This window comes from Haliotis rubra, unplaced genomic scaffold (assembly GCF_003918875.1).
Source record: "Haliotis rubra isolate DU_JTF1 unplaced genomic scaffold, ASM391887v1 Scf2322, whole genome shotgun sequence".
NCBI lineage: Eukaryota > Metazoa > Mollusca > Gastropoda > Lepetellida > Haliotidae > Haliotis > Haliotis rubra.
This window is the reverse complement of record NW_025766362.1, coordinates 572-24,495: the sequence shown is the minus strand read 5'-3', so window position 1 is coordinate 24,495 and position 23,924 is coordinate 572. Positions and strand designations below refer to the sequence as shown.

Genomic DNA, 23,924 nt, shown 5'->3' with positions numbered 1-23,924 from the left:
CTATTGTGTTAAGATGATCAAGTGGATGTCGGAAATGGTAAATGACTCATGATATAATATGTTACGAAGCTCCTGGAAAAAAAACAGGAAATACTTAAAACTCAAAACCCTAAATATTAAAAGGTACCCGCAGACAAGTGATCGATGTGTATGCAAAGTTTTGTGAATGGTTCGGACAAGGACACTACTATGAACAGAGTCAAAGACAAATTTGATACCATTGTAACAGGTAAATATTACAATACGTAAATAGCAAAAGGCACCAGTTGACGACCTGATCAATGCGCGTGCAATGTTTCATGAATGAATACTTATTAGTTTCAGAGATATGGTCAATTCTATAAATCCTAAAATAGAAAACGGCACCAGTTGACAACTCGTTACCATGGAAACGGGAAAAATTAAAATTCTAGAAATCACTAAATAGCAAAAGGCACCAGTTGACAACCTGTTCTCTGCGTTTGCAAAGTAATTAAGTGGGTGAGTTCCTATTTGTGTTAGTGTTGTGGTGCAGACAAGAAATTATTACAGACGGACATACGTACGGACGGATAGACAGATGGGCGTACAGACATGGTGATTACTATATCTCTCATATAACTATATATTGTTATATTGTGTACTGCTATATTCTTCCATATCAAATTACATTGTACTTAAAGGTAATACGTCAAATACATACTAAACATCTTTCCCCGTGACAAATGCTAGTTTAGAGAGAATGAATTAATTCTTGAACTTTCCAACCACCAAGGTTAAAACAAACATTAGAAAGCCTAATGTTGAGTTTATAGCAGCTCCACTGTCTCAATGCTATTGATTGTTTTGAGATAACTCTCTTGACCATATCTCCAGAAACTATTGCAGACCTGTGGGCTTGCTTCATTATCAATGCTAAACACAAATTTGTGCAATGTCACTTTTTGAACAACTGACTCACATCGCTGGTCTTCTTAGTAAATTCTGCAATAATTTTGCTTGTACATGATCAACAAATCAGGGCCCAAATCTGGGACAGGGTTTTCTATTTCAGGTAGTGGATGGAAGGGAAAATGGGTGATTGGATAAAGGCCTTCTTCAGTTGATACTATCTCTGTAAACAGAGTGGGTAAGTCATCCTCGTACGCAGCAACTGTGTTCTTCTTGCTGATCCGTATCTGTTTCTGTTGAGCTCAGACAAAACCTCAAATTGCTTCAACTTTTCGTCAGTTTACTGGAGAATGAGTCACAAATCAGATGGTTACACATCATCCACATGCAGCCCGTCCCTATGTTGTGCAGACATGTTGTTCCATCCCTCATAAATCACCTACTGTCAACAATTACTGAAACTTAGGTAATTGTTGCTGGTAACTGATGTTTTCAGTTCAGTCTTTACTTTATTGCACATTCTTGCAAATCCCAATGCATAATGTGCAAAGAAGGGTCACTGGACAACATACTTAAAACCATTTGTTTGCAAGGCATATAGGTCAAAGTTATATCTTTCAGGATGTCAATTCCCAAGGTCACACGCGCATGGACTCACGCACGCACGCACGCACGCACGCACGCACACACACACACACACACACACACACAAACCTCACACTCACCTCTTCTTTTCCCCAAAGGTGAGAATAGGCGGTAATGGTAACTTGGGCAACAACCAGACCATAGGTGAAATAAAATGACACAAAAGTGTTTGAGGATGCACACTGTCAAGCTAACATGACTTCAGGAGAAAGCAATGGTTCTAATTTCGTGTGGACGTAGGTGTCCATATATATGTAAGTCAGCTTCATAGCTTTCAAAATCAAGGCCACCACTGTGTTCTTCGAAATTAATTTCTTCTCTGATTATTCTTGACAAGTTATCCACAAACTGAGGCATCCAAGATGAAATGCATCAGTCGTATGCAAGCACCATTTTAGAACTCTTACTAGGCATAGAACACTGTCTGGCAGACTGCGATCCAGAGGAGGAGCAAGAGCTTGGATAGCTAACGATGTTCCAGAGGTCCTGTCGATGACTTTTGACTCTAGGTGGGAAACTCTGGCAGAGCTCTACAGTCCGTTTGGGTCAAAAGCAGACCGATGAATTGCAACCTAACTCGAAAACTAATAAACATAAAATGCTCAATGAAACGCTGATGATAATCAAAATATCAACATTTTTTATTTTATTTTGAGGGCTTAAATTCTGCAAAAACCTCACAGAGTTTGTCTGATGTCTGATGAAATGAACACAGTATGAAATTTAACTTCATCTGCCAGTGACACAAATTATTAGGACTGAAAAAGCGAGGTCAACGTACGTCTTTATATTTTAGTCTCATAATCGTAATGAATTTATTATTATATTTTTATGCATATTGGAACTTTAAAAGAGAACACATCTGTTTTTAGTGAATTTATAACATGACTGTAATATCTAGACACTTTATAGACTGCCAACGTGAATCATTTCACACACACACACACACCCTAAGAGCGACCTAGTGTATGTTGCCTGCCTCATCGAACATCACGGCTAAAAATGAGGTGGAATGATTCTGCTGACTCTACAACAAATGAATACAAACAAAATACAAATATTAAAATTAAAACCGACTAAAGTTATAGCAATAATATATCAGGCTATTACCATGTTCGAGGAATGTATCCATTAATATCCATATAAAGGTACGATATGCCATTCATCTGCAGCTGACAAAGAAACCTGTTCCATGTCATGTGTCAATTAACAGCATAATATGCAAAAAAAGTGTATATAGCCTTATAATTAGTGATAGTTTCTGATCTGGTCACGTGACTGTTTCAGGCTTTTCACATTGATGTAAAGCTTCATTGGTCACCGAAGATACCACGCCTGACAACAATTTGCATGACGTTCACCATTCTTTAAAATGGTACTTTAGTTAGACAGCAATGAACAATCAATCAATGTATTGGCGGTTAATCCTTTGTCAGATGCGATTATTCGATTGCTCAGTTGTCCCTGTTCTTCTTTATGGGTGTGAATTATGGGGGTTTGGTAAAATTCTTGGGAAGAAAATATTCATTTAAAATATGTAAAGGAACTACTGTCATTAAGAAAATACACACACACACACACACACACACACACACACCTCATGGTTTATTCGAACTGGGGAGATATCCGCTGGAAATTGAAATTAAATCACGAATGCTACTCTTTTGGGGAAATCTCATTTCGGGAAAGGCTTCTAAATCTTCTCTCCTAGTTTATATATTACTCTTTAATGATACAACCTGTACCACATCTGGCTATAAATGGATTGCCTTTATTAAGGACACTTTTGTCAAAATTGGAATGAGTTATATTTGGGCTACACAGGCATATCCTTATAAAAATAGTCTTAAAGCACTTGTATTTAACAGACTGAAAGAATTCAATATACAGACCTGGGTATCAAACACAGAAAAATCTTCATGAGGCGCTATTTATAATATTTAAAAAAATTCTGAATTGAAATATGAAACCTATCTGAATTTATGACATGATAATAATCGGAGGGCGTTACTTAATTTCAGAACTTCAAACCATTATCTACCAATTGAAACAGGACGATGGATCAAAACTCCCCCAAATGAAAGATAATGTATTCTCTGTATTGCAAACGATATTGGAGATGAATTTCACGTTTTGTTTATTTGCCCTACCTTGCCCCAAGAAAGGTAAACATATATTAACAGCTATTTCTGTAAAAACCCGACTATGCACAAAATGAATCAGCTTTTTCACTCTAACAAACTAGGAACAATTAGGAAATTAGCAATATTTTGCAAAATAATAATGTCTCATTTTAAGCAATGCCACCACAAAAGATAACCAATAATGCACGAGTGTAACATTGTTTATTAACTGGTTAAATGTATGTACAGACAGTTTATTCTTGCAACTAAGCGATATGTATATATGACCACTTTATGGTTCATACTTGTATTTAAGTTGTACATCATCATGTAAACTTATATCCACATTTTAGGGTAATCTATAACTAGCAACTGAAACACATTACCAAACTTATGTCATGTCATGCTGAACTGCTGCATAAATAGGTGTGATCCTAAACCTTACTCTATCACTAATATCTGCACCATTTTCTATTGATACTGAACACTTTAATGTTTGGCATGCTGAGCTGCTACATGAAGTAGTGTCACCCCTTTCATATCTTTTGCATTAAACTCTCCAAGTTTCTCTATGAGATACTCAACAGTTTCATATTTGGCAGGCTAAACTAATGCCACATGAAGTGGGGTGACTCCATTCTTATCTTCTGCATTAACGTTCGCACCTTTCTCTATTAGATACTGGACGGTTTCAAGTCTGAAGTGCTGCTTGAAGTGGTGTGACTCCCTTCTTATCTTTCACATTAACACTGGCACCTTTCTCAATGAGATACTGAACACTTTCATGTTTGGCATGCTCAGCTGCTACATCAAGTGGTGTAACTCCATTCTTATCTTTTGCATTAACATTCGCACCTTTCTCTATGAGATACTGAACACTTTCATGTTTGGCATGCTGAACTGCTGCTTGAAGTGGTGTGATGAGTGACCATCCTCTCTCATTAACACTGGCACCTTTCTCAATGAGATACTGAACACTTTCATGTTTGGCATGCTCAGTTGCTACATCAAGTGGTGTGACTCCATTCTGATCTTTTGCATTAACATTCGCACCTTTCTCTATGATATACTGAACAGTTTCATGATTGGCATGCTGAACTCTTGCTTGAAGTGGTGTAATGCGTGACCATCCTCTCTCATTAACACTGGCACCTTTCTCTATGAGATACTGAACACTTTCTTGTTTGGCATGCTCAGCTGCTACATGAAGTGGTGTGACTCCCTTCTTATCTTTCACATTAACACTGGCACCTTTCTCAATGAGATACTGAACTCTTTCATGATTGGCATGCTCAGCTGCTACATTAAGTGGCGTGTCTCCATTCTTATCTTCTGCATTAACACTGGCAGCTTTCTCTATGAGATACTGAACAGTTTCATGCTTGGCATGCTCAGCTGCTACATCAAGTGGTGTGACTCCATTCTTATCTATTGCATTAACATTCGCACCATTCTCTATGAGATACTGAACAGTTTCTTGTTTGGCATGCTCAGCTGCTACATGAGGTGGTGTGACTCCAACCTTATCTTCTGCATTAACACTGCCACCTTTCTCTCTGAGATACTGAACACTTTCATGTTTGGCATGCTGAACTGCTACTTGAAGTGGTGTGATGCCAAACCATCCTCTGTCATTAACACTGGCACCTTTCTCTATGAGATACTGAACACTTTCTTGTTTGGCATGCTCAGCTGCTATATGAAGTGGTGTGACTCCATTCTTATCTATTGCATTAACATTAGCACCTTTCTCTATGAGATACTGAACACTTTCATGTTTGGCATGCTGAACTGCTACTTGAAGTGGTGTGATGCCAAACCATCCTCTCTCATTAACACTGGCACCTTTCTCTATGAGATACTGAACACTTTCATGTTTGGCATGCTCAGCTGCTACATCAAGTGGTGTGACTCCATTCTGATCTTTTGCATTAATATTCGCACCTTTCTCTATGAAATACTGAACAGTTTCATGATTGGCATGCTGAACTGCAATATGAAGTGGTGTGATGCCAAACCATACTCTGTCATTAACACTGGCACCTTTCTCTATGAGATACTCAACAGTTTCATGTTTGGCATGTTCAGCTGCTACATGAAGTGGTGTGACTCCCTTCTTATCTTTCACATTAACACTGGCACCTTTCTCAATGAGATACTGAACTCTTTCATGTTTGGCATGCTCAGCTGCTACATTAAGTGGCGTGTCTCCATTCTTATCTTCTGCATTAACACTGGCAGCTTTCTCTATGAGATACTGAACAGTTTCATGTTTGGTATGCTCAGCTGCTACATTAAGTGGCGTGACTCCATTCTTATCTATTGCATTAACATTCGCATCTTTCTCAATGAGATACCGAACACTTTCATGTTTGGCATCCCGAACTGCTACATGAAGTGGTGTGATGCCACACCATCCTCTGTCATTAACACTGGCACCTTTCTCTATGAGATACTGAACACTTTCATGTTTGGCATGCTGAACTGCAATATGATGTGGTGTGATGCCAAACCATCCTCTGTCATTAACACTGGCACCTTTCTCTATGAGATACTGAACACTTTCATGTTTGCCATGCCCAGTTGCTACATTAAGTGGCGTGACTCCATTCTTTTCTTCTGCATTAACACTGGCACCTTTCTCTATGAGATACTGAACACTTTCATGTTTGGCATGCTCAGCTGCTACATGAAGTGGAGTGACTCCATTCTTATCTATTGCATTAACATTGGCACCTTTCTCTATGAGATACTGAACACTTTCTTGTTTGGCATGCTGAACTGCTACATGAGGTGGTGTGACTCCATTCTTATCTTCTGCATTAACATTAGCACCTTTCTCTCTGAGATACTGAACACTTTCATGTTTGGCATGCTGAACTGCTACTTGAAGTGGTGTGATGCCAAACCATCCTCTGTCATTAACACTGGCACCTTTCTCTATGAGATACTGAACAGTTTCTTGTTTGGCATGCTCAGCTGCTACATGAAGTGGTGTGACTCCATTCTTATCTATTGCATTAACATTGGCACCTTTCTCTATGAGATACTGAACACTTTCTTGTTTGGCATGCTCAGCTGCTACATGAGGTGGTGTGACTCCATTCTTATCTTCTGCATTAACATTAGCACCTTTCTCTATGAGATACTGAACACTTTCATGCTTGGCATGCTGAACTGCTACTTGAAGTGGTGTGATGCCAAACCATCCTCTCTCATTAACACTGGCACCTTTCTCTATGAGATACTGAACACTTTCATGTTTGGCATGCTCAGCTGCTACATCAAGTGGTGTGACTCCATTCTGATCATTTGCATTAACATTCGCACTTTTCTCTATGAGATACTGAACAGTTTCATGATTGGCATGCTGAACTGCAATATGAAGTGGTGTGATGCCAAACCATCCTCTGTCATTAACACTGGCACCTTTCTCTATGAGATACTCAACAGTTTCATGTTTGGCATGTTCAGCTGCTACATCAAGTGGTGTGACTCCCTTCTTATCTTTCACATTAACACTGGCACCTTTCTCAATGAGATACTGAACTCTTTCATGTTTGGCATGCTCAGCTGCTACATTAAGTGGCGTGTCTCCATTCTTATCTTCTGCATTAACACTGGCAGCTTTCTCTATGAGATACTGAACAGTTTCATGTTTGGTATGCTCAGCTGCTACATTAAGTGGCGTGACTCCATTCTTATCTATTGCATTAACATTCGCATCTTTCTCAATGAGATACCGAACACTTTCATGTTTGGCATCCCGAACTGCTACATGAAGTGGTGTGATGCCACACCATCCTCTGTCATTAACACTGGCACCTTTCTGAATGAGATACTGAACACTTTCATGTTTGGCATGCTGAACTGCTGCTTGAAGTGGTGTGACTCCATAGAAGTCTTCTGCATTAACACTGGTACCTTTCTCTATGAGATACTGAACACTTTCATGTTTGGCATGCTGAACTGCTACATGAAGTGGTGTGATGCCAAACCATCCTCTGTCATTAACACTGGTACCTTTCTGAATGAGACACTGAACACTTTCATGTTTGGCATGCTGAACTGCAATATGATGTGGTGTGATGCCAAACCATCCTCTGTCATTAACACTGGCACCTTTCTGAATGAGATACTGAACACTTTCATGTTTGCCATGCCCAGTTGCTACATTAAGTAGCGTGACTCCATTCTTTTCTTCTGCATTAACACTGGCACCTTTCTCTATGAGATACTGAACAGTTTCATGTTTGGCATGCTCAGCTGCTACATGAAGTGGAGTGACTCCATTCTTATCTATTGCATTAACATTGGCACCTTTCTCTATGAGATACTGAACACTTTCTTGTTTGGCATGCTGAACTGCTACATGAGGTGGTGTGACTCCATTCTTATCTTCTGCATTAACATTAGCACCTTTCTCTATGAGATACTCAACACTTTCATGTTTGGCATGCTGAACTGCTACTTGAAGTGGTGTGATGCCAAACCATCCTCTGTCATTAACACTGGCACCTTTCTCAATGAGATACTGAACATTTTCTTGTTTGGCATGCTCAGCTGCTACATCAAGTGGTGTGACTCCATTCTTATCTATTGCATTAACATTCGCACCTTTCTCTATGAGATACTGAACAGTTTCTTGTTTGGCATGCTCAGCTGCTACACGAAGTGGAGTGACTCCATTCTTACCTTCTGCATTAACATTAGCACCTTTCTCTATGAGATACTGAACACTTTAATGTTTGGCATGCTGAACTGCTACTTGAAGTGGTGTGATGCCAAACTATCCTCTGTGATTAACACAGGCACCTTTCTCTATGAGATACTGAACAGTTTCATGTTTGCCATGCTCAACTCCATTCTTATCTTCTGCATTAACATTCGCACCTTTCTCTATTAGATACTGAACGCTTTCAGGTTTGGCATGCGGAGCTACTGCACGGAGTGTTGTGACTCAATTCTTATCTTTTGCATTAACACTGGCACCTTTCTCTATGAGATACTCAACACTTTCTTGTTTGGCATGCTCAGCTGCTACATCAAGTGGTGTGACTCCCTTCTTATCTTTCACATTAACACTGGCACCTTTCTCTATGAGATACTGAACAGTTTCATGTTTGGCATGCTCAGCTGCTACATGAAGTGGAGTGACTCCATTCTTATCTATTGCATTAACATTCGCACCTTTCTCTATGAGATACTGAACAGTTTCTTGTTTGGCATGCTCAGCTGCTACACGAAGTGGAGTGACTCCATTCTTACCTTCTGCATTAACATTAGCACCTTTCTCTATGAGATACTGAACACTTTAATGTTTGGCATGCTGAACTGCTACTTGAAGTGGTGTGATGCCAAACTATCCTCTGTGATTAACACAGGCACCTTTCTCTATGAGATACTGAACAGTTTCATGTTTGCCATGCTCAACTCCATTCTTATCTTCTGCATTAACATTCGCACCTTTCTCTATTAGATACTGAACGCTTTCAGGTTTGGCATGCGGAGCTACTGCACGGAGTGTTGTGACTCAATTCTTATCTTTTGCATTAACACTGGCACCTTTCTCTATGAGATACTCAACACTTTCTTGTTTGGCATGCTCAGCTGCTACATCAAGTGGTGTGACTCCCTTCTTATCTTTCACATTAACACTGGCACCTTTCTCTATGAGATACTGAACAGTTTCATGTTTGGCATGCTCAGCTGCTACATGAAGTGGAGTGACTCCATTCTTATCTATTGCATTAACATTTGCACCTTTCTCAATGAGATACTGAACACTTTGATGTTTGGCATGCTGAACTGCTACATGAAGTGGTGTGATGCCAAACCATCCTCTGTGATTAACACTGGCACCTTTCTGAATGAGATAGTGAACAATGTGATTATCTCCCTTGGGATAGTAGACACACTTCAATTGCTCTCTGACAAAACTCCAACCTTTACCGACTCAAACGTCGCTGGAAACATAATCCCCTCCAAACATCAGGATGGGGGTTCCTTTGGAAGTTTGGCGAGCGAAAATCGGAAGATTTGTCAACCCCAAGGGCACAAAACAGATTGATAAAATTCAACCATACAACCCCACATCGCAATGGACGCCAGGTATGGACATGATATATAGACTATTGTTATGTGGTACTTTAATGCTTCTTGTGAGCTCTCTCGGCATACTTACAGCAACATGTGCAGAGAGGAACGCCCTGTCCTTAATTCCGCCCCCAACACTGTGTATGAAAGGCGAGATTTGTGAGGTGTCCACTGCCACGTCGACATGTTTGTTGATCAAAGTTGCCTTATCAATGTCAACGTATGTACCATCAATGGTACACAGGGCGGGTGATATTGAACTTAACCCCGGGCCCGGACACACTAGCAAAGACCTAGAGGATATGAGAAAGGCCATAATTAGTCAAATAATTAGCCAAATCAAGGACTCCGAGGATAGTCTGTCGAAAGATATAAACTCAGTGAAAGATGACATTAGATCAATAAAGGCGGAAGTAAGTGACTTAAAGACAGAGGTTATATCCCATAAGGAGGAACAAGAAGTGCTTAGGCTAGATGTAGATGCTCTGTCTGAAAAGTTTGATAAAATGGAGAGTTATTGTGACCATCTAGAATCACGACTTGAAGATCAAGAAGAACGAAGTCGACGCAACAACATGGTAATATATGGGGTGCCAGATTCAACACGGGAAACCTACACAGAGAGTAAGGAAAAAGTTCTCGAGATTCTCAACAAGGCAAGAGAAGTTTAGAAATTACAGCCCCTCACCCCCAGAGATATTGAAAGAGCCCACAGACTATCTCCCCCAAAACAGGATAAGGTCAGACCCATAATCGTCAGGATGTGCCATTGGGAAGATAAATGGCACTCTTTAAAGATGCGGGAGGTGCTACGAGAGGATGGCTACGGCATAGCCAACGACTTGACCAAATACCAACGACAGGAGCTACATCGCTTCACGGGCGGAGAACCCTGACACAAGATACTATTATAAGGGGAATAAACTTGTCAGGGAGCCCAAGGAGAATTCTAATCGTGATGACCAGTCAACACCCACAGACAGGGTTTGAGCTCGGGGAACAGCACAAGCGCCGGGACTGAGGTCAAGCCCGACCCTCGGACAGGGGCAGAGGAGATAGGGGTTAGGCCAGGGTAATTTTACGACGCATCACAAAAATCCCAATGAGACTGATAAAGCAACTGACATTAAAAATGATGTTAACTTTATTTTCTGGAACATCGCAGGTATATCAAGCAAGTTAGGAGATATTGATTTTGTAAAATTTATAAGGCAGTTTGACATTGTTGGTCTAACTGAAACATGGACCTCTGATGATAATATTGAACATGTGTTTCCAGACTATGACATAATTAACAAACCGGCAGAAAGGATCTCTATAGGTGGCAGACTCTCTGGTGGGATAGTGGTGATGATAAAACATCATTTGACGAAGTACATTTTGTGGTCTAAAATTACGGAAAATTGGGTTTTTCTCATCTTTGATAAGATTCTCTTTAAACTGGACATTGATGTGTTATATGCCTGTGCCTATATACACCCACAGGGATCCACGTATTACAACAAAGCTGGTCTACTTTGTAAAAATGGTATCACTTTATTTCAAGATAATTTACTGGACTTACTGTCTAATATGCAAGATGTACATATTTTGTGCGGAGGGGATTTTAACGCCCGTTCACACTACAAAAATGACTTGGTTTCCTGAAATTTGGAAACCAACCGTATACTGGGTAAATGGGGAATCCAGTTGGTTTCCATTCACTGAAACTGAGTAACTGAGTTTCCAGCTAGATTCCATTTTGGATTCTGTGATTTTTGAATTTCGGTAAATGGAAACCAACAAGAAACTAAGGTCATAGGTTTCCTGTTGGTTTCCATTCCTGGAATTTGCAGTTGGATATTTCCATGAATGGAAACCAACAGAAAACCATAAAATGTAGTTTCATGTTGGTTTCCTGTGCACTGTTTTGAACAAGTAACTTAAGAATTGTAATGGTCTAGCATGAAGTTGAACATCCTGGCGTCCAGTTGGTTTCCATTCACTGAAACTGGGTAACCTAGTTTCCTAATAGAATGGACACTGTAAACTTATAATGCCGGAAATGGAAACCAACAAGAAACTTATGCTTGTGTGTACTGTCGGTTTTTATTCCTGAAACTTAGGTTTGCTTTCATATCATATTACATTATTATGTAGAATAATGAGGTCATTTACAAATATAATTTAAGCTGATTATGCTTTGATGGGGAGAATTGGGGTGTATGTGGGGGGTGTGGTGGGGTGTCTGGGCAGGGCGTTTCGTGGTTAATATCATGATATTTTAGTGTGTCTTGATGATACAAAAAACAAAAGACGTTTTCATTTCTTTCCTTTCTTTGTTTTTTCACTATCAACAGAGAAATGAGGTAGTATCATATTTACACTACCATACACAAAAAATTGCGCAAAACAAATGTATCTATACATACAAATGGTGAGGTAAAGGAACGACAATTAAATATGGCCTTTCTCCAGCTCTCTCAGTGCACCAGGCACACTTAGACTGGATTCTCTGGATTGGGATGAATGAGGCAGGTCCAGGGTTTAGTTGTCTGCTTTGCCAAACTGAGGTTGGTGGCAAATAACCGAGGTTGGTGTCCGATGACTTGTACCAGTCGACAACAGCAAATATATGGTCTGTGAAAGTTTCCCCGGTTGTCTCAATTGTGTGTTTCAGGAAGTATTTTATCTTTCCTGAGCGGTAACTTGATGCTGATATGTTGGATCTGTCATCAATCCATGATAATGTCAGGGGTGCTGCACTGCCCATATCCTCCGAGGTGTAAAATTCATTGTTGAACAACATGGTTGGACAGAACACCAGATCTGGAACCTGAAACAATACAAAAAAATTTCAATGTGGTCAGAAAGTTATAAAATATTAATACACATTACAGAAAGTAGAAATTTCTCCTTGTATTCACAAGAACGTTTCTACCACAGATAGAAATATTGCACACATATGGCTTATTTGAGCATTTGATTGTAGAGTTAATCATGTCTAGGCACCCATGAAGGGCCACCTCCTCGTGGTGGGTGCTGGGTAACGCTAAACGCCCTTCAAGCCCCCGTTGTGGACCCGGGGGGATATTTGGTCCACCAACCCGTTTGCCGTGGGTTGCGCCCCTGTGTCGGTGGAGGACGGTAGTCTGGTGGTTGAGGGCAGTAGGATCCTGGAACCGCGTTCCTGTTGCCCAACACACCACTTTGGCCCTTACTTCACCTAGACGGGTGGTAGAACTGGCCCGGTTCTATCAATCGGCTGGTCACGCCGTGCCCTGTGCATGGAAACATTCATATTGAAATTAATGTGCATTTTTGGAATGCTACTACTGAATGTTATAATTTTGAAATTATATGATACATTTTTGCCTAGAGTCCTATGCCAGAAGGCGGTGGCTCATGGGCCAATCTGGTGATGTTGACCGCTGAATTCTGTATGTTTCTAAGTTATTGCTATGGGCCGAACCAGCCTGACAGTGAACTTAGTGGACAAATATAGCTATTCCTGTCATATTTGCTGGAGTATATCAACCCTGCATCCCTGGTGTTTGCGTCTTGGATATCCGATGCAATTTAACACTGTCCTTGTTGACACCGCGGTGGTGGGTGGGGGCAGGGTTGCTGAATGTTTTTTCTTTCACTATGGCTTACAATCAATCTGGTTCAAAAGAAGACATTTAGAATCAAGTTCATCTGATGACACTAGTCCAACTGTTGATTCCTGGGCTCGATTCCTGGTGATCGAGGCAAAGACCATCTTCCTATTAGACTAAATCCATTTGCCATATCAAAAGCTATTCATGGGTATTCTGGTGAAGTAAAAATGTCACCCGACTTCGCTCTGGTGCCCTTCTTGTAGAGTGTGTGGAGGAAACAACAGTCCATAAACCTGTTATCAATCCATCAATTTGCCAATGTTGAGGTGGTTGTTTCGAACACCGGACACTTAATTCCTGCAGAGGCATTGTTCGGTGATAGGACCCGCTCTTTGTCCGGACATGTCAGAACAAGAAATTGCAGTAGAATTACAAAATCAAGGGTTTCATCTGTGAAACGCTTCACCACCTAAAGAAGGAGGATTCAACTAGTGAACCCACACACACGCATCTGTTCACTTTGGCGCCTCTAAATTACCAGAGTCTATCAAAGCTGGCTATGTAAACATCGGAGTGGAGGTGTATGTCCCCAATCCACCTCCGATGTTTTAAATGTCAAAAAAATTTGGCCATGGTTCTAAGACCTGTACACACTCAATGGTTTGTCAACGTTAAGGGTGACAACCATGACAATCCTGACTGCCAACAGGTCATGAAATGTATCAACTGTGATGGCCAGCATATGGCATCCTCTAAACTCTGTCCTGTTTGGCAAACAGAATCGAAAATTCTTAGACTGAAGTGCGAGAGAAATATCACATTTGGAGAAACCAGAAAACTCTTAAACTCTCAATCGGCTACAGCACCTACACGTACTTATTCTGCTGTTGTTTCGAGACCAACTCAGACTTCATCTGTTTCATGCCAGACTGAGCTGACATGGGTCAAATCTGTTCAACCCTTGTCAACTGAACCAGTCATCGAGCTTGACCTAATTAAGGCATCAGCTTCAACACCAGCCTCAACATCATGTACAGCGAGTCAGACACAGTCAGACATGGGTCAAATCTGTTCAACCCTTGTCAACTGAACCAGTCATCGAGCTTGACCTAATTAAGGCATCAGCTTCAACACCAGCCTCAACACCATGTACAGCGAGTCAGACACAGTCAACACCAATCTCTGAGCAATTGTCCGCAACAAATCTTGCGAAAGAAAAGAAAGAAAGAAAAAAGTTCAATAAAAAACAACACCTCAAGACTCTCACTCAGTCAGAGGTACCTGTCCAGAACTCTTATAGTGCTCTGGACATGGAAGTCACTCCATCATCACAGAGTTCTGTGAAGAGTGCTTCGTCGTCACACGCTTCAAGGCGATACTACTCACACCTATTGACCCACCATGAATCATTTATCAAATATAATTCAGTGGAATTGCAGAGGACTTAGAAATAATTTTAATGCGATACAGTTGCTAGCTCAAGACTTTAAACCGTCAGCATTATGCCTACAGGAGACTTATCTTAAATTTAATGATACATTTGATCTAAGGCAGTACACATGTCACCACTCATTTTCTTCCAGGGGACAAAGCAACTGGGGTGCTTCTATATTAGTCAGAAATAATGTCATTCATAGTGACATTCCCCTGAATACTAATCTTCGCCGTGAAGCTATCCGCTGATTACTTTGCACATAGCATTTACCTTGTGCTCACTGTACATTCCACCTTCATCTGCTCTTCAACAATCTGATCTTCAGAATCTGTATGACCAACTACCTAAGCCCTGTATCATCATGGGCGATTTGAACGGGCACAACCCTCTATGGGGCAGTACCAGTATAAACAATAAAGGTAAGGCAATTGAAGATTTTATTTCTGATAATAATTTATGTGTGTTTAATGATGAATCAAGCACCTATTTGCACCCTGCTACAGGAACCTATTCTTCACTTGATCTGTCCCTCGCAGATGCGAATGTTTAAATTTACAACGAGTTTGAATGGTCTGTTCATGATGACCTTTGTGGAAGCGATCACTTCCCTACTGTCCTGAAAGCTATCAGACCTGATGATGATTCCCCTTCATCACGGTGGAATTTCTCCAAGGCCAACTGGTCCTTATTTGAAATAATGTGTGTGAACAAAATAATACCGGACAGCTTTAATAATGTATCAGATCCAATACAGCTGTTTTCCGCTGAACTGAATGAAATTGCTGACCAAACAATTCCTAAGTCCTCTGCAAATCCTCACATTCTCAGTAAACCATGGTTTAACAACGAATGCAAACAAGCCAGAAATGTAGGAAGAAGGCAGAAAATATTTTCGCCGACACCCTACTGTTCATAATTTGAACAATGTTAAAATTACCAGTGCCAAGGCACGAAGGGCATATAAACAAAACAAGTGCCTTTCTTGGAGAAACTATGTCTCCAAAATTAGTTCACAAGACACCTATGTCTAAGGTGTGGAACATGGTCCAGAGAATAAAAGGCAAAGGCTCCAAAATCTGCTGTTCATCATCTTAAAGATGGTGACAATTTAATAACTGATAAATGCAACATTGCAAATAAAATTAGCGCGAAACTCTTGCCAAAAAATTCATCATCGGCAAATTATGTCCCTGAGTTTCAGAAATATCAGAAACAACAGGAAAAGAAAAAATTTAATTTCGAAATAAATAACGGTGAAGATTATAATGAAGTGTTTTCATTACATGAGCTACATACTGCTCTTGAGCAAGCTCATGACACTGCAGCGGGTGATGATAATATACATTACCAGCTATTGAAACACTTACCGGAACCATGTCTGATGACACTTTTAGATATATTTGACAAAATATGGACGTCTGGGGAATTTCCTCCTTCATGGCGTAATGCCATTGTAGTCCCAATACCAAAACCTGGCAAGGATCATACTGATCCGTCAAATTATAGACCGATCTCTCTAACTAGCTGTGTCTGTAAAACCATGGAACGTATGGTGAATAATAGATTAACTTGGTATCTTGAAACCAATAACCTCATAACAAATATTCAATGTGGTTTCAGAATTTGCAATGCACAGCCATATTATTTCAGTAATATAATTTCAAATATTATTGTTTCTTTAAAATGTAATTGTGAAATAAAGTTATTTTATCCAGTCTTCACTAGTACTCATATTGCTAAACCATGTTTCAAATATTTTGACTAAATGATCAATAATCACTTTCATACTAGCTGTTACTTTTGCAGCAAAGAAGAAGATGAAGAAAGCATGAAGAGAGTAGTAAGGGAGACCAGAAGGCTGTATGCAGACCAGGGTTGGGCAGTTGGTACCTGTGAAGATATGACATCATATAGCTATTCAGCACACTATTTTAGAATAATGTTATCACCCAACTTTTGACCTTTTCAGCCAGGAATGAAATGGATGGGCATGGCAGGGCATCTGTTTGTCATCTTTATTCATTTTCGACTTTTCTCAAGAACCACTGGCTATAAAGGGAGCTATAAAATGCACAACTGTTTTCCACTATTGAATGCAAAAGCTATACCTTCTTTGAGATACTTATACTATCAGATGAACACATCTCATTTCTGATTTTATGTCAATGCATCTTTGCATTTATAAAATACTGTAAATCCTATAAATCGGGAAAATGCATAAAAACAGCTACTATGTTTTAACATCCAAATGGAAATACTTTCTACTTATACATATCTCCTTTCAGAAGCTTTTTGGTGGGTGTGGACCAACAAGAGGGATGACCTGAGAAGACAACAAAGTGGAAAGGCAGAGGCCCACAGGTTGTCTGCTAAGAACAGCAAAAGGGTCAGATCAGTAAGTACAGAATATCTAATCATTCTAAATTTAATCTTACACAGGTTAAAGTTTTAACATAAACTTGATTGGAAACAATTGGAAGTTAATGTAATTTCTTGTATTGTACTGTGACATTCAAAAGAAATTTCAAAATGAACATTTTTTAATAAGTTTTAAATAGTAAAGCGCCAGTGTATAGTTTTGTTTTAAATGTGGGGTCATTCTAGTCGACTAGAAACTGAATGGGAGTTCCCCTCAATCATATATCTCACATTAATGTATTTGCAGCTACTAACAAGTGTGGTGGTGTTAATAAGTAATTGTTAATTGATGTGTTCAAGGTGAAATGTTCAGACCAAAAACAACTGTGTAAGAAAATATGTTTCCTTTGACACAATAATGGGTAATTCATAGTTCTATACGCATAATATCTAAGCATGATTTATGCAACATTCAGAAGATAAGATGGCTTTCACAGGAACATTTTGCAGATAAGTAAGCAACGACAGTGACCAGTATTTCATAAATTTAGTGAGCATTCATAAGATATATTATGATTCAATGTCAGTTTCCCATAAGTCACATTTATAATTTATTGAAAGAGAATCAGTCATGAAATGTCCAACCCAAGCTAAGGAAATATGTCCTTCTCTCACTTGTGTCTGTACTCTTTCAAATTTCATTAAGTTGTACTGTGATTGAAATCTTTGCCCCTTTACAGGTCATTTCCGGTGATTAGTTAGATTTCTTATTACTACTTGCTTATAGAACAGTAGTTTCAATTTAGTTTTCCTACAGCAATATTGGGTGTTTTTCTTTTTTCTAGCTACGGATATTGTTGACGAATGCTTGTTTGTACTGATTGTTTATCGTTTTCTAATTTTCAGAAACTGGAAAGCAGACTGAAGGCCATTGCAACCATAGACTGGTCGGAGAAGAAGAAGGAGAAAGTTCTTCCTCTCTTGAGGAAAGAGCTGACATCACCCATGGTGTCAGGCCGAAAAAATACGAAGATGTGGGGGAAGACATCCCACAGAAGTCCATCACGCTGATCTGCCACTGGACATGCCCAGTTGGGCAGTGAAAAGTTAAGCAGAAGAAGACCAGCTGAACAACACTGCTGATTTTGATTCCTGAGACGCATTTCTGATGTCCCATGCTGTGATGTTGCTTGAATATTGTTAAAAGCGGAGTAAAACTATACTCACTTACTCTTATGTCCCTGATGTTATGTACATGTAGCTAGATACATAATTAATTAACCATGTTCACAATCAAAGAGTTTTTAAAAAAATACATATTTTTAGTGCTTTATTAATGTATGGGGGCATAGCTGAGATTTGTTGACTGTTAATTAACTTTTCATTCATTTGTGTTCTATTCTGTTATTTGTCATCTTAAAGGTTTTACCATTATTCAATTGTATAAAATATCTGATTTGCTATCTGATACATGAAACACCTGGGGGAGCAGGTAAATAGCTAGCATTCAGTTTCATGGAAACCAGGTTTGAAACAACAATATGCTAAACACATGGAAAGCAGCAGGAGCTTAAATGGATGAGTGGGTAAAGTATTATGAAAGTTATGACCTGGAAACTAGGTTGAAACCAACAATAAACAAAACCATGGAAACCAGGTTGAAACCTACAATAAACGAAAAAATGGAAACCAGGTTGAAACCTACAATAAACTAAAAAATGGAAACCAGGTTGAAACCTACAATAAGCGAAAAAATGGAAACCAGGTTGAAACCTACAATAAACTAAAAATGGAAACCAGGTTGAAACCTACAGTAAACGAAAAATGGAAAACCAGGTTGAAACCTACAATAAACTAAAACATGGAAACCAGGTTGAAACCTACAGTAAATTAAAACATGGAAACCAGCTGGATCCTGCTTGGAGGAGTGGGTAATGAAACGCACTGGAAACCATCCGGAAATGGTGGAAAATTCAGTTTCAGTTTTCATGGAAACCACACTGAAACTTTAGGAAACTACATGGAAACCAACTGGAAATGGTGGTTTCCATGCCGTTTCCTCTCAGTTTCAGTGTTCCGGAAACCAACTTATTTTTGTAGTGACAGGTACAGACCTAGACTTTGTTGAAGATGACATTATTGAATACACAGAAGGTGGAGAAAGCTCAATGTGGGATTTTCTTATAGACTATTTTAACATTAAGAGATTTTCTACTGATAAAATTGTAAATAATTTTGGGAAGTGCCTTCTCAATTTGTGCTCTGTATTAAATATCCACATAATGAATGGTCGATGTGGATCGGATGCTGAAGTAGGTGATTCTACTTATATTGGTGCTAATGGCACGAGTTTAGTAGACTATGCTATAGCGTCGTCATCACTGTTTGACAGTGTTCGTGACTTTTCAATCCCGTCCCTTTAAGAATCTGACCATCTACCTCTTACTTTGTGTTTACGTGCGCTTCACTCATATGGGTACCCCCAATACAATGAAAAGAAATCCTTTAGATGTATTTGGGAACAGGATAAATTAGACCACTTTAGACAAAAATATTCTTTCAGACAATGTACAAGGACTACTTAGTGAGTCTCTGGATTCAGCATTTACTGATATCGATAGAAGTGTTAATTTGATAACTGAAGCTCTTTGCATAGCTACTAGCTTATTATGAAAAATAAATCACACCAGTAGACAATATGAAAATCCATGGCACGATACTGAATGCAGGAAACTTAAAAAGAAAGATGTAGATATTTAAACAAATTTAGGAAATCGAAGAGCGCATGACACTTTAGAAAAATATCACAGCAGTAGGAATGCATACCATGCACTTTGTAGACAAAAGCTAAATGAATATTTTAAGGTAAAAACAACAAACATTAGAGAATTGTATAAATGATTCAAAAACATTCTGGTCTATGCTGAAACAAATAAACGGACTAAGCGTATTCGCGAAATAATATACAAATTGAAGATTGGTACAATTATTTCAGTGACCTGTTCTCCCTTTCGGATAATGACAGTGCATTACATGACCAGTCTGACACAGAAGTGAACAATTCTGATTGTTCTGATTTTAGTCCAAGCCCGTCAGAAGATATTCTTGACTCACCAATTACTAAGAAGGAAATATCATAGTAGTATCACAAACTTAAAAGCTAATAAAATCTTCTGGTATAGACTCTACCATCTCTGAATTTTTTAAACACTCTACAGATTTACTATTGCCACTCTTAGAACTGATATTTAATATCATCTTGGAAAAGGGATACTTCCAAAAAATCCTGGTCCACTGGCATAATAGTTCCTATACATAAGAGCGGAGGCGTAAACAATCCTGGGAAAATTATAGGGGCATAACGTTATTAAGCATATTTAGCAAAATATTTACATCTACCATAAATAAGAGGTTAGTTAAATGGGCAGATATACTCTAGACAAGATAACAGAATCACAAGCTGGCTTTAGGAAGGGATACACTACTAGTGATAACATATTTGTTTTACATTCTATTATTCAGAAATATCTTAATCAAAAGGGACAAAAAATCTATGTTTTATTTGTAGATTTTTCCAAGCATGATTCAATAAACAGGAACAAACTATGGAATCTGTTAGACAAGCATGGTGTCAGTCGCAAAATGGGAAAATTACTGCGGAGCATATATGCAAATGTGAAAATTTGTGTAAGGAGTAATAATGAATTATCAGATACATTTCGAGCCAATTAGGAGTCAGACAAGGCTGTATATTAAGCCCTTTTCTATTTACATTTTTCATAAATGAACTAGCAACCCAAATCCAAGAAAACTGTTCAAAGCGGTATCCAATTACATCCAGATATAATGCAAATATTCCTGTTACTATTTGCCGATGACATCATATTGTTTTTCAAGCACAATTAGCGCCTACAATGAGAAATTATTGAACTAGAGAATTATTGTGATGAATGGAAACTAACTGTAAACCAGGCTAAAACAAAGATAGTTGTTTTTAAAAATGGAGGTAAGCTTTTAGCATATAATGAAAAATGGTTCTTCAAGGGAAATAGACTGGAAACAACCACTTCAGATAAATACTTAGGCGCGCATTTTACCAATCATCTTTCATGGGCAGTACACACATCACAGGCAGCTATACAAGCAAAGAAAATATTAATAGGTATAATAAAAATATATATTAAATTTAGGCTTAATTTGTCTTACAAGTCTTTTTTCAAAATATTTGGATCACCAAAAATATACCCACTTTTGCTATATGGTGCAGAAGTATGGGGTTTTAAAACTTTTTGATGTCATAGAAAAAAGTCAATTTGTATGCATGCAAGAAATTTCTTAAAAAACAGCCACGCCAACTTGTTTGGTCTACGGAGAATGTGGAAGATATCCATTGTACATAGAATCAAATGTACCATTTAGAATTGGTTGAAATTATTAACAATGCCCTCACACAGATTGCCAAGAAAATGTTATGAAATGATGATACTATATGATAGCCATGGGAAACGTAATTAAAAACAGACATAAAACAGTTATTATCATCTATCTACGCTTCGCAATGCCTGGCATGAACAATTCCCGAGAATCTCATTCTCACTGTTTGTCTGTATTAGTTAAACAAAGACTTAAAGATATATTCCTTCAAAATTGGTTAACTAGTCTCTCATTATCTAATAAATGCTTTTACTACAAAATGATAAAAGATTCCATATATGCAGAAACATTATCTTTCAGTCTTGACCATAAGGAAATATAAATCTTCATTGGCTTAGATTCCGGCTGTTCTACGCATGATTTATATGTTGAAACTGGGAGATACCAAGCTATTGAGAAAGAAAGCAGAATCTGCCAAATGTGCAACTTACACGAGGTCGAAGATGAGTTTCACTTTTTATGTGTTTGCCCAGCATACTTATCGTTAAGAAATAGATATATAAAGAAATATTATTATGTACATCCTGAAATGCATAAGTTTATATCATTGATGAATAATTCCAGTAAAACACATATAGAAAGATTGTCCATATATATCCATAAAGCTTTTATTCTCCGAAAGAATGCTCTACTACCCGCCACATGATTAAACAATGTACTACAGGCCTGTGGCCTTTCAGTATGAAATAAAGATTGATTGATGTTTGGCATGCTGAACTGCTGCTTGAAGTGGTGTGATGAGTGACCATCCTCTCTCATTAACACTGGCACCTTTCTCAATGAGATACTGAACACTTTCATGTTTGGCATGCTCAGTTGCTACATCAAGTGGTGTGACTCCATTCTGATCTTTTGCATTAACATTCGCACCTTTCTCTATGAGATACTGAACAGTTTCATGATTGGCATGCTGAACTGCTGCTTGAAGTGGTGTGATGCGTGACCATCCTCTCTCATTAACACTGGCACCTTTCTCTATGAGATACTCAACAGTTTCATGTTTGGCATGCTCAGCTGCTACATCAAGTGGTGTGACTCCCTTCTTATCTTTCACATTAACACTGGCACCTTCTCCATGAGACAATACTGAACTCTTTCATGATTGGCATGCTCAGCTGCTACATTAAGTGGTGTGTCTCCATTCTTATCTTCTGCATTAACACTGGCACCTTTCTCCATGACATACTGAACAGTTTCATGCTTGGCATGCTCAGCTGCTACATGAAGTGGTGTGACTCCATTCTTATCTATTGCATTAACATTGGCACCTTTCTCTATGAGATACTGAACAGTTTCTTGTTTGGCATGTTCAGCTGCTACATGAAGTGGTGTGACTCCATAGAAGTCTTCTGCATTACACTGGCACCTTTCTCTATGAGATACTGAACACTTTCATGTTTGGAATGCTGAACTTCTACATGAAGTGGTGTGATGCCAAACCATCCTCTGTCATTAACACTGGCACCTTTCACCAGATGAGATACTGAACACTTTCATGTTTGGCATGCTAAATCAGCAATATGAAGTGGTGTGATGCCAAACCATCCTCTGTCATTAACAATGGCACCTTTCTGAATGAGATACTCAACAGTTCCATGTTTGGCATGCTCAACTGCCCAATGAAGTGGTGTGACTCCATTCTCATCTTTCACATTAACACTGTCACCTTTCTCAATGAGATACTCAACAGTTTTATGTTTGGCATGCTCAGTTGCTACATGAAGTGTTGTAACTCCATTCTTACCTTCTGCATTAACATTGGCACCTTTCTCTATGAGATACTCAACAGTTTTATGTTTGGTATGCTCAACTGCCCAATGAAGTGGTGTGGACTCCATTCTCATCTTTCACATTAACACTGGCACCTTTCTCAATGAGATACTCAACAGTTTTATGTTTGGCATGCCTAAAGGTGCTACATTAAGCGTTGTAACTCCATTCTTAATACCTTCTGCATTAACATTGGCACCTTTCTCTATGAGATACTCAACAGTTTTATGTTTGGCATGCTCAACTGCCCAATGAAGTGGTGTGACTCCATTCTCATCTTTCACATTAACACTGGCACCTTTCTCAATGAGATACTCAACAGTTTTATGTTTGGCATGCTCTGGGTTGCTACATTTTCGCGTTGTAACTCCATTCTTACCTTCTGCATTAACATTGGCACCTTTCTCTATGAGATAATCAAAGGAAGTTTTATGTTTGGCGATGCTCAACTGCCCAATGAAGTGGTGTGACTCCATTCTCATCTTTCACATTAACACTGGCACCTTCTCTAATGAGATACTTGGAACAGTTTTATGTTTGGCATGCTCCAGTTGCTTACATGAAGTGGTGTGACTCCTTTCTTATCTTCTGAATTAACATCTCAAGACTTTC

General features: G+C 38.9%; 1 protein-coding gene across 1 annotated transcript; it reads right to left on the bottom strand.

Moving 5' to 3' along the window:
- Positions 1-5,310: 5,310 nt before the first annotated feature.
- On the bottom strand, positions 5,311-23,586 carry LOC124278182 (serine/threonine-protein phosphatase 6 regulatory ankyrin repeat subunit A-like; the record flags this gene model as incomplete). Its single annotated transcript, XM_046713917.1, has 9 exons — positions 23,491-23,586; positions 23,110-23,386; positions 22,413-22,610; positions 9,303-9,500; positions 8,730-8,927; positions 8,058-8,354; positions 7,558-7,760; positions 5,682-6,717; positions 5,311-5,582 (listed from the first exon to the last, which is right to left on the bottom strand). Coding segments are annotated over exons 1-9 (2,694 nt in total), but the record flags the coding sequence as incomplete, so codon positions are not given.
- Between the last annotated feature and the right edge of the window lie 338 nt (positions 23,587-23,924).